Here is a 13,908-nt window from a genome sequence, read left to right as displayed (position 1 = left end):
TTATGCAGATAGATACGCTTTATAGAGAGTAAATACAGTCAAACACTTGTCTAATCATGTTATATCATGCAAACAAAGAATCAAATAAGCAAAACAGGGAGATAACATCCATCAATCACCCGGAGCACAAATCATACTAGCCCATCCTTTTTTCTAAAACAGCGAAAAACATATAAAAATCTAATCATAGGGGCATTTTGGTAATTTATTACATTATGCATAACATAGTCATCCATATTACCCAACTCGTGTTCTAATCAAGCATATTCTATTTCTAGCTTTTCATAATTCATAAAAAGCATGCTTGTCGAAAATCTCAAATTAGGGGCATAAAGATAATTTTACCATAAAATACAAACAATACATATATATCTGAAAATTCCCTTATGAAGTCCTTTACATGTACTTTCTAACCACGTAAGGTAAAGAATACTCGCATGCTAGCATATCCTAGCATATCCTAGCAATCCCTACAAGTATTACTTGCCTAAAGTTCTTGTGGGTATTTACTTGGATGATGTGTGTCATCCTGAGCTAGCTTTTCCACGTGTTAGGAATTTCAAAATTTATGAAATTTCTCTAGTAGGTCCTAATTATAGGATAATTAGGGTTAGTATAGGAATTGGGACAAAAACTAGCGAACAGATGTCGAACGAGACAAAAAGAGACTCACACGCGCTTTACACGCCTAATTTCACACACAGAGGGTTGTTGTGGACGTGAGTCAGCGATTATGTCACTAAATTGGGTTTGGGTTGCGCTTCCAATTCGGGTCGAAGGTTCACGGGTCGCGCACATAGGTCTTGGATCGGACGTAGGTTCTTGGATCAGGTCGACCCACACGTGTGTCGCCTCTAACCGTTAAATACGTCTCTCCACTCTGTGTTTGCCATGTGTCGCACACTACTTCAAACACGTTGTTGCCACCGCTGACCGAAGTGTGTTCGTTCCATCTTCGCCTACGTTCAATTTTCCAAAAAAACGATGATATCCCGTTTGCCTTTCCAATTTCTTCTAAATTTATTCCTTTTCCAAATTTGAAGACTTTTCATCCATTTATACCTAAACATTTTTCTGTTACCTAAACATTTATACCTAAACAAGTAAAATCAAGTTAAAATTCGGTTCAAAATTCAAGACTTACCAAACTTAACATAATTTTCAATTTCTTGATGTTCATTAGAATATCGTGATTTCTTTCATAAAACTTGTGAAATTCCTTCCATACTAAAAATTCAAAACTTAACTAAAAGAAAAATTCTTGAATTTCAAAGAAAACTAAAATAAAAAAATATCAAAGGCTTACATTAAGTTTTTCCTGGTTCTTGATAGATTTTAAGGAATAAAAAGCCAAAAAAATGGATCTTCCAAAGTCATTGAACAATTTAGGTGAAGGATTTTGGTAAAATTCTAATTCCAAATCGTCGTTTGGAGTGAATTTCGACTTTCTCTTTCGATCTATGAAGAACCCTAAACTCCAATTTTCTTTCTTTTTTTTTTTTTTTTTCTTCATTATTAGCCATCTAATCAGGGCTAATTCTGATCTCTTATTAGTCCAAGATCAAAATGATCTCTTTTTGAATTAAATATTTAATTTCTTGTCAAGACTCACAATGAAAGAAATTGGAATGACTTGTTGCAATAAACCTTTTGAGCATACAATTTTATGTTGCACTTCGTGACAATTTGTTTTGCTTTTTTTTTTTTTTTTTTTTTTTGTTATAAAGATAGCGTGTAAATAAATAAGACGTACCAATCAAGATCATTTTTCTTGGCTTATAATCTATAATGGTCTCTTTTCCTAACAAACTCAAAATCAACCAACACAATTAACTAAAAAAATGAGGAAATGGCTGTCATTGCCACTAAAAAAAAGTGTAAATTTAGTTAATAATAGAGATGATGATGAAATTACTCGATTAAACATTTTAAAATTTTAGAGACTAAAATCAAACTAAACTCATAAAATAAAAATTAGGAGAACATTATTTTCTTGGAATAAGAATAAATTTAAAGTATGAAATCTACTTTATTTTTATTCTCTTTCCTTTTATATGGCCATGTTTTTTTTTATTTTTTAAACCATAGTTAGAATTTAAGCCAAAGCTAAAACTAGAGCATGAACCATAGTTAAAGTCGAAGCTAGAGCGAGAGGGCTAGCGCTATAGCTAAAGCATGAACCCAAGTTGGAATCAGAGTTCGAGTCCGAGTAAGGAAGAGTTGAGTTGTAGCTAAAGACGACTAAAGCAAGAGCAAAAGAAAAATAAATAAAAATGTCAAATAATTCATAAAAAATTTACCATATTTTCTTCACTTTTCTTTCGGTTTTTTCTACCAATTTCATCTAAGGTAAGAATCTGACTAATTTTTCCCCCTCTTTTTGTCCAAAAATTTATAAATTTCCATCTTATTAGAAAAAATATAAAAGGGCATTTTGGTAATTATTGTATATTTTGTTCGGATTCAACTTGGAAGTAAACAAGATCAATATTTTTCGGATTCCATTTCATTTTCGTTTGGATTGATTTTATTCTAGTTACTTTTCATTTGATTCCATCTTATTTCCATACATAGGAAATAAATGGGATCTGATAAGATAAGAAATCAACTACAAGGGGAATAAGATTCGGATTACCTTGTTGATCGAATATCTCAAGGCAAGAACACTTGATTGAGATTCGAATCACTCCACAAGCAAGATCGATCATGTCTAGCTTGAATGACTTTTGTTGATCAAATATCTCAAACACTTGTTTGAGATTCGAATCACTCCACAAACAAGATTGATCATGTCGAGCTTGAATGATTCTACATGCAATCTAAACTACATAGAATTGCAAAGAAACTTAGCCATTGGCTAAAGAAAAGCACAAATGCTTCTTTTACTATATTTTCCGACTCTACTTACAAATCCAACATACATGGTTTTATATAGCCTAAAAATGAAACTATTGAAGGCATTCCAAGAGTTGTAACATTCATACTTAATGACCATAATTAGCCATTAGGTAATTGTAACCTAACTCAAATAAAAGGTCTCTAAATTGTAACCCACCCAAAATTAATAACAATCAAACTTCATTCTTCTTCAATGTGGCATGAATTGAAACATCTTTTGATAATTTTGATAACTTTTTCTTCACATCTTCATTGAAGTATATTGCATGATTGATGTCTCTTGGTTCATATCAGGATCTAAATAGATTAAAACTATTTAAGGATCTGTGTCGAATTTATGCCACATTAGAGAGTCTGACTTTATATCTTTACCAATTGATCTATGTTTCGGTTAAGATCTAATACATTGCTAAATACTTGTTAGGATCACAAAACTCAAATATTTAATTTGGATAAAGAACATGAAGAACAAAATAAAGAATAGGAAAGGAAAAATATATGTATAGACATTAGGATGGAAAACTTCAAGACAGCCAGGGGACTTCATAGAAGAACCGATAAGATTTCTCAAATTACATTTTCTTAGCCCATAAATGTTGAGGCTTTACAACTTAACCATTCTTCTATTTGGAAACTGATTTAGATTCAGTCAATCTACAAATTTATTCTTAAAGGATTCTTGTCATCATCAATATATTTACTACATCGCAACAACCGTAGAAGCAACGAATACCAACTAAGGCTTTGCACAACCTCAATTTCTCAACATTAAAACATTTTCTCAATATGTCTAATGGGTGCACCCTCTATCTTCTCAAAACACATATCACATTCTTTCTCTAACTTGCAAGTGAAATGATATCGTCACTGGATGTGTTTTGTCTTTAAATGGTAGACCAGGCTCTTCACAAGTTGTATGACAATTGTCTTGTCTTAGTCCTCACTTTGTCGATTGGATGTCACTTATGTGTTGTTGCCTTGTCTGTCTTGTCTGCATGTAGGGGTCACAACCTACTATATTCATAGTATGGTATTGACATTCTATCCCACTTAAACTAGTTATCATCCTCAATGAATTTTTCAGGGGCACAATCGCATCATGAATTGTGACATTCCCTCTCACTTAATCTTGGCATCGTCCTGATAACGATTTAAACGTTGAACGGACTGTTATTTGACTCGCAAGAAATAATTGTACATAAAAAATGAATACAAAAGTTGTGCATTATTAATGGGCCACCGCATTGATGGATCTTCTCTCTATCTCTCACATTCACAATATAAGCATGGTAAACTTGTCCAATAGTTGTGAGCTACCCAACCAAGGGCCTACATGTGACAATCGTTGCACTAACGTTTCTATTGGTCTTGTTATAACTTCATTCTTCAACGTCTTCTACATCCAATCTAGTGCTCTTTCTCGAGTAATGTTGGTTTTGACATTTCGGCACAAGGCGATGATTCAAGGAATAAACGTGTTCTCACTTCTTATAGCACTTTTATGGATATTACTTGTATTTTATGGATATTACTTGTATCTGTTGTGCTCACTCTTCTTAGAACAGTTAGAATTATTGCTTCATTGATAGGTAAGTCTCTTTCCAACCTAAGGACTTTGGCTTCAACCCCAAATTTGTTCTCATTCTAACTCACTACTGGTATGACTAATTTGACACTCGTGAAGCACATGTGAAATATTCAATTAACCTTCGAGTTTATTTCTCTAACTATCTTGTCCAATAGTATTTCGTACATATTCGATAACGTCCTCAATAGATCCGACATTGTCTTCTCTTTGACAATGAGAAATGTTACGTTTCTAGAGTGTATCAACTAGATCAATCCTAGAGCGTACTAATCCTTAAACTTCCACTACATTTTTGGATAACATCAACTAGGTTGACACGGGAGCCTACTGATCCTTGAGCTTCCACTATGCTTTGGGACAATGTCAACCGGATTAACCATAGAGTCTACCAATCCATGAGCTTCCATTACATTTTTAGACAGCGTCAACTAGATCAACTATAGAGCCTACTGATCTTTGAGTTTCCACTAAGTTTTTGGACAAGGTCAACTAAATTAACTCTAGAGCCAATCGATCCATGAGCTTCCAGTACATCTATGGATAGCGACAATTGGATCAATCCTACCGTCTACCGATCCTTGAGCTTCCACTACGTTTTTAATAAGTTGGTGAAACACTAAAATTTAAAGTGTTTGACCATGTGAGACGCTGATGTTATCGGTCATGTGAGTGAAATAGAATTTCGAGTAGTAATGATGAAAAAGCACTCCATTCCTTTCGAATCTCGTCTTCGATACCACAAAGAATTTTGACACCATGAATATACAAGCCTTCACTCTCGTCTTCAGAACCTTCTTCCCGTCCAACCTACCACGTCTGATCTCCATGACTTATTAGAAGATTTTCGTTATTTTGAGGCATTGCTTTAGGATTTTATGGGGATTACCATGAGTTATTAGAAGATTTTCTTTTTTTGATACCTTTTATTATGCTATTGAAAATCAATCATGGTATCTTATGAAAATTTATAATTCTTGTTTTTGTAGCAATAACCCATCTACATCGGACTAGATGCCAATTCCATCCTTTTAGAGTACCCATCAAGACTAAAATTGATATAGTTAATTAGTAAGTTAATTGGTCACAAATATTTTTGACAAAACAAATTTTAGTCTCATAGATGCACATTGCACGTTTTTTTGATTGTGTATGCATATCTAACACTCAAGTGGATGTTACGTACTAAGTATTTTAATACAAAACATTCTTAAAAACTTTTCTCTACCGATAAAGACAAAGGCATATAAGGAACGCAACGAGATTAGTTGATGATTGTTCCATAAAGAATATGTTACATGTCTTGTGTAACGATCCAAAATTTCTACATACTCAGAGTCGCTACTAACGTCTTATGCTCATCTCTAATGCAGAAATATAATTCGTAAAAGAAAACATCATCTATAGTATAAATGTCAAAAAAATTTAAAACATCTTCTATCTCTTGAAAACACAGTCATGGACGTGTATTGAAAACACCTTTAAAACGACACGACAAAAAACTAAAGAAAGTAAATAAACCTTTAAATTAAAACATCATTTTTAGCATAAGTCTAAGAAAATAAATGCGACTACCCTGTGCATGTGTCATAGTCTCAAGTTGTGATATCGTCGTCAACCATACAGGAACGCATTGTCTTTACCTAAAAAGAAGTAGCACATGGTTTGAGTATTTTAAGAAATACTCAGTAAGTGATCCCACTATTGGGGTAAGAAAGGCAAACACATGCAACTCATGATCTAGGGACCTATTATTGAAAAAACATCATAGGGTGGCCTTCAGTTTCGGACAAATTAGATGTGTAGTACTTCTCTACACACGACCCACACGTGCGAGTGTGAATCCCCAAGAGGCTCACGCACCCCTGGACCCTCTATGGTCAAGCTAATCTGTAGCGACGTCCGGAGGTCAGCGGAACCCCATAGTATCATGCTCCCCATGAACACCCTCATCATCATACTGTGCGCGTCCGCACTCATCATCATAAATGGGGAAGTATCCCGATGTATATGAACACACAAAATGTATGAGGTCCCTATAGTTTTCATCTTTAAATCATCTTTAAGACACAACCCTATACGCCATTCACACATTACTCTAAGTAACATGCATGCATTGACTTTCATACATTCATCATCATTCGTTTGACTAGGGTTGTGTCTTTAAAAACTTGTCATCATAATGTATGATGACATTTAATGCATGCACAACATCTTAATATTAAACATCGTCATAAGAAGTCATTTCATCATCATACGTCTCGCATCATCTTATTATTATGCATCATCATCATCATCATGTCGACATCATGTACATCATAACATTATCACATCATTATCTAACGTCATCAAGCCATCATATTACATCATCACATCATCATCTAACGTCATCACGTCTTCACATAACATTATCATATCATAATATCATCATCTAACGTTATCACAACATCACATAACATTAACAATCATCATATAACATCATCATATCATTATATAACATCATCGCATCATTATCTAACGTTATCAAGTCATCATATTACATCATCACATCATCATACAACATCAACACATTATCATCTAACATCATCACGTCATTATATAACATCATCACATCATGTAACATAAAGCATAAATGACACATGCAAGGGCCACTGGACACGTGTCGTCATACATAAGACAAGTCTTCCGACCGAGTCGATGGTAAAGTCACTTACCTAATTAGCTTAAGTTGTTGTCACGAATTTATCCTTAATGAATATTCAATTTTTTCCTTTAAAATCTAAGTCAACCTATGCTCATAACATTTGTTTCAAATTCGAACTTCTATAAAATTATTTCTCTAATGTATATTGGTCCATGTATTAAAGTTCATGCTAACATTAGAATCCGGTATAAAGTCTTAAAATATTTATTTAGGTTTGTTATAATATTATTTTCATGCATCCAAAACTCTTTACCATTTACCACATATTTTATTTTATTTATGAATGTTTCCTTTTATTCTTCTTACTTAGGTTCACAATCCTCCCCTACTTTTATCTCTATTTATTTCCTTTTACTTTCATCTCTATTTCTTTCCTTTTATTTAATCCACTCTTACCTTTAGATAAAAGGGCTACCGATTTTCTTTTAATTATGTTCAAAATTATCCGCAAATTTTAATACATTCTTGAATTACACATAGTCAAAGAGAGTTTAATCCATTCCATATCTCCCCTTTTTTCCTTTATGTATTTACTTTGTTTTTTTCTTTTAATTCACCAAATATTCCCTTTTTTCATTCCTATTATGTATTTACTTTGTTATATTTTGTCTTTTCTTCGATGTATTTATTCTCTAAATTTTTTCACCAAATTTATTTATTCGGTATACTTTCTTCGTTAAACTTTTTCTTTGCCTCTAGTTTTGTCTATATTAACATGTATTCCTAATTTTTAATTCTGTTTACGGTACTCAATTTTAGCTTTTCTAAATGAATTTTGATTTTCGAAGCATTTTTTTTTTTTTAATTTTGTTTACCGTACTTTGGTCATTTTCTAGTATGATTTTTTCATTTCCGTAAGATATCTAAAATCTAAATAATTGTAAAAGATAAAAAAAAAAAAAAAAAAAATCTTAACCTAATGAATAATTTTTCTTCGTGTTTGAATGTGTGAAGTGAAGGAGTTTTTCTCTCCCCCCAATTTACCATCTTTTATTTATGTGATGTTTCTTACCTTGTTACATTTTGTTTTCATTTACATCATTTCAAACGTTTGTGTCTTGCTCCTAAGAGGCATATAATGAAACTATTTAAAAAAATTTACTTATTATATTTTTTTTTGTGTATTTTTAGAGAAGCCCTTAGTAAACTTTCGATTATTTATATGAGTTTTTAATAGATAATTACATGCATTTAATAACGATGATAATCAATCAAAATCTAAAAAAATATAAATATTAGCTTGAAAAATCACTTCAACAATATTAACCAAGGTATATATCTATAAATTATTTTTCACATTTTTAGGGTTTTAAGATACAACATTTAAAACTTTTTAAAACAAAAATTTCAACTTTCAACTTTCTAACAAATGTAAACTAATTCTTACGAGATATTATCTTGGCTGTTAGGTATGGCTTTTGTAACAGCACAAATTGGCCGCTAACAAATATTATCCTCTTTGACCCGTTACGTATCGCCCTTAGCTCACGATTTTTAAATGCATCTATTAAAGAAAGGTTTCACTGATGTTGTCCACTTTAGCCTGTTACGTATCGTTATTATAACAGCCTAACAACCAAAACTCATCATTAGCAACTATAGTCCGCTTTTGTTTGTAACGTATCGCCATTGTAATAGTCCAAACTCACCGTATATTGTCCGCTTTGGCCCGTTATGTATAGCTACCAGTCTCACGGTTTTAAAACGCGTCTACTAGGGAGAGGTTTCATAGATATTGTCCACTTTGGTTTGTTACATTATTGTTGTTACAATAGTCCAAACTCACCGCTAGCAGATATTATCCGCTTTAGCCCGTTGCGTATCCCCGTTAGCCTCAGAGTTTTAAAATGCCTCTAAGGAGAGATTTCCACACCCTTGTAAAAGAAAATGTTTTGTTCTATCTTTTCAACAGACGTGAGATCTCAAACACTTAGTATGTGTATATATATATATATATATATATATTTTGTATTTGTTGATAACCATGAAACATGGTTTTCCAACGCAACAACATTTCTAGAGAGAGAAAGGTTGACTTTTAGAGTTGCAAATTTTGAGGATAATAATTGAAGTATTGAAAATCCCTAAAACTGGGTCCTTCTAAAAACATGTATTTTTTTGTATTCATTATTTTAATTACCCTTTTCTTTTTTCTTTTTACTAATATTTCCTTTTTGAAACTTTATATAAACAGCTGCCTCCACTCCCTTCCCCTCCATCGCCTTCCTCCCTTTACCCTCTCCATCAACAAACACCATTCCCTCCCTTCATTCTACTCAACTCCTCCCCCATGGCCGTGCTTCCCATCAACGATGCCGCTAGCTTCGACGACGATGGCCGCCCCAAAAGAACCGGTACATGATAATATTATTCTTCCATTCATCAAACCACCGCTACAAATTTTACCTTCCAAATCTTAATTTATTATTTTCATTATGTTTAGGTACGTTTTGGACAGCAAGCGCTCACATAATCACAGCCGTCATCGGTTCAGGTGTGTTATCATTAGCATGGGCAATCGCTCAACTCGGATGGGTCGCTGGTCCCTCCGTGATGTTGCTATTTGCCTTCATCGGCTACTACACTTCTTGTTTGCTCGCCGATTGCTATCGCTCCAGTGACCCAGTGAATGGAAAGAGAAACTACACTTACATGCATGCAGTTCGCTCCCTTCTCGGTATGCAAATATACAAAAAGAAATAAATATTATCAATCAGTTAATTATATTGAAATTTCTTTTCTCTGTTTCTATCTATAAAGGTAGAAGTCAGACAACAGCATGTGGAGTACTTCAATACGTGAACCTAATCGGAATATCGATTGGATATACGATTGCGTCGGCGATCAGCATGATGTAAGTTGGAGACTCGAACCAAACGAGTACGTTATAATTAGGGTATTGGTTTGTTAGTGAGAGTTTGATAATTTGTGTTTTTGGCAGGGCGGTTAAACGGTCAAATTGCTTTCATAGTAGTGGAGGGAAGAATCCATGTCATATGTCAAGCAATCCATTCATGGTGTCTTTTGGAGTAATGGAAATAATTTTGTCTCAAATTCCTGATTTTGATCAGATTTGGTGGCTCTCTTCAGTGGCTGCTGTCATGTCTTTTACCTATTCCACCATTGGCCTTGGCCTTGGAATAGCCAAAGTTGCAGGTTTCAATTTTTTTTTTTTTTTTTTTTTTTTTTATAAATATTATTTCTTTTTTTTCTCAAAAAAATTTAAGAGCTAACTTTATAGATAAAAGGCCAATATCAGAATAAAATTATCTTGATTCGACTAAAGTAAATTTAAGATAGCATGTGTTTATTAAAAAAGAAAAAAGGATTTTATATTTTTATCGAAAGGCGTGGACGGTCATGTTTGGAATAACTTTTGAAATAATTTCTTTTTAAATGAAATTATTATTTTTATTTTTTATAAGAATCTTTTTATTTTTTTTTTTAATAAGAAGTAAAATATATTTTGATGCAGTGATTTAAGATTTATAAATAAAAAAAATAAAAAATATATATTTTATTTTAATATTTTTGTTGTCCTTTTTGTGTGTAGAAACGGGGAGTTTTAAAGGGACGGTGAGTGGAATAAGTGTGGGAACAATAAATCAAAGCCAAAAGATATGGAGAACTTTCCAAGCACTTGGCGACATCGCTTTTGCCTATTCTTTTTCAATTATCCTTATTGAAATTCAGGTAAATTAAATTTATGAGGCTTTTATTATTTTTATTTTTAATATTCTTATAATTATCACCATATTCGAAAAATAAAAAAGATTAAAAAAAGAAAATTGATCGGACTCCACGTGGCAGACCCGACACGTGGGAAAAGTGGAGTAAAAAGTAAAAAAGTAAAAGTAAAAGTAAAATAAAGTAAATATTGTGGAAGAATATAAGGATTAAATTATAATTAAATAGCTGAGCACAACGTGGCTAAACAGGACACAATCAGATGCCCACCCTCGGAAGCAAAGACAATGAAGAAAGCGACAGGATTCAGCATTGCATTGACCACAATATTCTACATGCTATGCGGTTGCATGGGCTACGCAGCCTTTGGCAACGACGCCCCAGGCAACCTCTTGACTGGCTTTGGCTTCTACAACCCATTCTGGCTCCTCGACATCGCCAACATCGCCATCGTCGTCCACCTCGTTGGCGCATACCAAGTCTTCTCTCAGCCTGTCTTTGCTTTCGTCGAGAAGAAAGCCGCCCAAGCATGGCCCGACTCCCCCTTCATCACCAAACACCACAAGCTCTCCATCTCTTCCTCCCGCTCCTACAATGTCAACCTCTTTCGACTCGTTTGGAGATCTCTTTTCGTCTGCTTCACCACCGTCGTCGCTATGTTGCTCCCCTTCTTCAACGACGTGGTCGGGATCATTGGGGCTCTCCAATTCTGGCCATTGACCGTGTATTTTCCTGTCCAGATGTATATTGTTCAGAAGAAGATACCTAAATGGAGTCTCAAGTGGGTTTGTGTTCAAACCATGAGCATGGGCTGCCTTTTGATCTCCTTTGCTGCTGTTGTGGGCTCTGTTATTGGTGTCATGCTTGATCTTAAGGTTTATAAGCCTTTCAAGACAACGTATTGATATCATGGACTTGAGCAAAGGAATTACCAAATATATGTATATTATTCGTTGTTTATGTATTTGAAATTTGTCCAATGTTAAATCAAAAGAAGCTTTATGCTGGCCTCTCTAATAATCTAATTATGGTTGGATTCCGAATCAAAATTTTAGTCACACCCTATAATTGTATGTGTCCATTGTCTATGTACTTTAGGAATAAATTGTATAGCATCTCCTATAATATCCATCCCAATAGATTTGAAGAAGTTTCAAGTAAAACAAAAATGCACTAGTATTCTAGTTTTGTAATCTCTTCTTGATTGGTCGTAATAAAGATTGTGAGTGTTTCAATAAGAGGTTGTGTTTGACAATGTTAGGGAGATTTAGTACTCAATTATAGCTTACCAATCATATTTGATATTGATATTTTATTACATACTTGCCTTCTTACCATATCCATTTATTACTCTTCTATATCCTTCTAATTTATTACTATTTTCATATTCTTATAATTTATTTGCTTATATATAGAGAATTTTTACACCATTGTAATCTCTTATCGACCGGTCATAACAAAGAGTTTCCCACAAAAAGTTCGAGGTTGTTGTAGGTTGTCTTTTATCTCTTGGGAATTCTTAGTATGCTCTTTGGTTACAATTTTATGTGATCTTCCATATTCGAAACGATTTCTTGAGATTATTAGTGAGTGAGTTTATTTGTGTCGTGAGTAGTCTATGACTCTACAAGTTTTGTGTCGAAAAGACTTGTTTGGTATTATTAAGGTATTGCCAACATGACGGGTGATGTGAGATCTCACATTGGTTGGAGTGGGGAGCGAAACATTCGTTATAAGAGTGTGAAAATTTCTCCCTAACAGACGCGTTTTGAAAATCTTAAAAGGGAAAACCCAAAAAGAAAAATATCTACTAGCGGTGGGATTGAACTGTTACAAATGATATCAAAGCCAGACGTCAAGAGGTGGATTGTGAGATCCCATATCGATCGGAGAGAGGAATGATTGTCAACAAGGATTCTATACCCGAAGGGGAGGATTTTAAGCTTAAAGCATAATATTATAATTTTAAATACATTAATATTTTTTTCTAAAAATTAAAATACATTTTAGCTTAAAGTACCTTGAAATTTTGTCTCCCTAAGAAATTAAAAATTCATAAATTTTTTAAAGTTGACCCTTTTTTTGGCTTATTTTTTTCTTTCATTCTTTTCCATTGGACCTAAATTCTTACCAAACCTTGTTATGGCATTAAAAACACATTCTTGGAATCTTTATATGAGGTTAGGTTTTCTTTCGATCTTTTAATCTTCCTTATGTGCCCTTAAAACCTTTCTTTAGGTTTTCTTTGGGTACTACAAATGTTTGGATCGTCATCTTGACGATGTTGAAATTAAGTGGGAGAGAATGTCAGAAAACACGATGTGATTGTGCCCACTGAGAAAGCCATCAAGGACGATGACTAGTTTAAATGGGATAGAATGTCACAATCATACTATGAAGACAGATAACGCGGCAACACATAAGTGGCGCCCAATCCACCAAATTATGGTTGAGACAAGATAAGTGTCATACCGTTAGTTGAAAACCTGATCTATCATTTAAAGACCAAATACATGAAAAGATAATATCATTTCACTCGTTGGTCAATGGAGGAGGGTGATATGTGTTTTGAAAAGACAAAAGGTGTATGTGTTAATATCACACGTAGGGAAGCAATTTGGATCTTAGGCACTCTAAGTACATTAATTTTAGTAAATTAGCTAGCATGTTTAAAAGCATTAAAACTCAAGGAGTTCGAGTACTAACCTTTTGTAGTTCAAATTTCTTTCTTGTTTTAATTCTGTTTTTCTCACTAACCGGTTTCGAACCACCACTAGTGTCTTCCCTACTATTCTCATACCTTAGAACGGGATTGTGGAATCTGGGTAAACTTGAAAAAAAATTTAGTATAGGTGAAGGGAGAGGTTTTGAAAGATTTTCTCAAAGCTTTTCCAAGAAGATTTCTATGTACCTTGATTACTCCATGGTATTTGAATGCTCTTGCAAATTTGAGATTACCAAATATTGACCTTCAAAATTCCACTGTGATTATGTGGCAAACATGTAAGTTTGCTTAAACCATACATTGACACTC

General features: G+C 33.6%; 1 protein-coding gene across 1 annotated transcript; it reads left to right on the top strand.

Moving 5' to 3' along the window:
- Positions 1–9,384: 9,384 nt before the first annotated feature.
- LOC111785676 (amino acid permease 4) lies at positions 9,385–11,886 on the top strand. The gene is made up of 6 exons (XM_023666057.2): positions 9,385–9,541; positions 9,631–9,864; positions 9,948–10,041; positions 10,129–10,343; positions 10,741–10,880; positions 11,126–11,886. The coding sequence occupies exons 1-6, from the start codon at positions 9,478–9,480 to the stop codon at positions 11,777–11,779; spliced, it is 1,401 nt and encodes a 466-aa protein (XP_023521825.2). The 5' UTR covers positions 9,385–9,477; the 3' UTR covers positions 11,780–11,886.
- The last annotated feature ends 2,022 nt before the right edge of the window (positions 11,887–13,908 follow it).

This window comes from Cucurbita pepo, chromosome 10, assembly GCF_057944985.1.
Source record: "Cucurbita pepo subsp. pepo isolate OVF chromosome 10, ASM5794498v1, whole genome shotgun sequence".
NCBI classification, from domain to species: Eukaryota; Viridiplantae; Streptophyta; class Magnoliopsida; order Cucurbitales; family Cucurbitaceae; genus Cucurbita; species Cucurbita pepo.
This window is presented reverse-complemented; position numbering and strand designations above follow the sequence as displayed.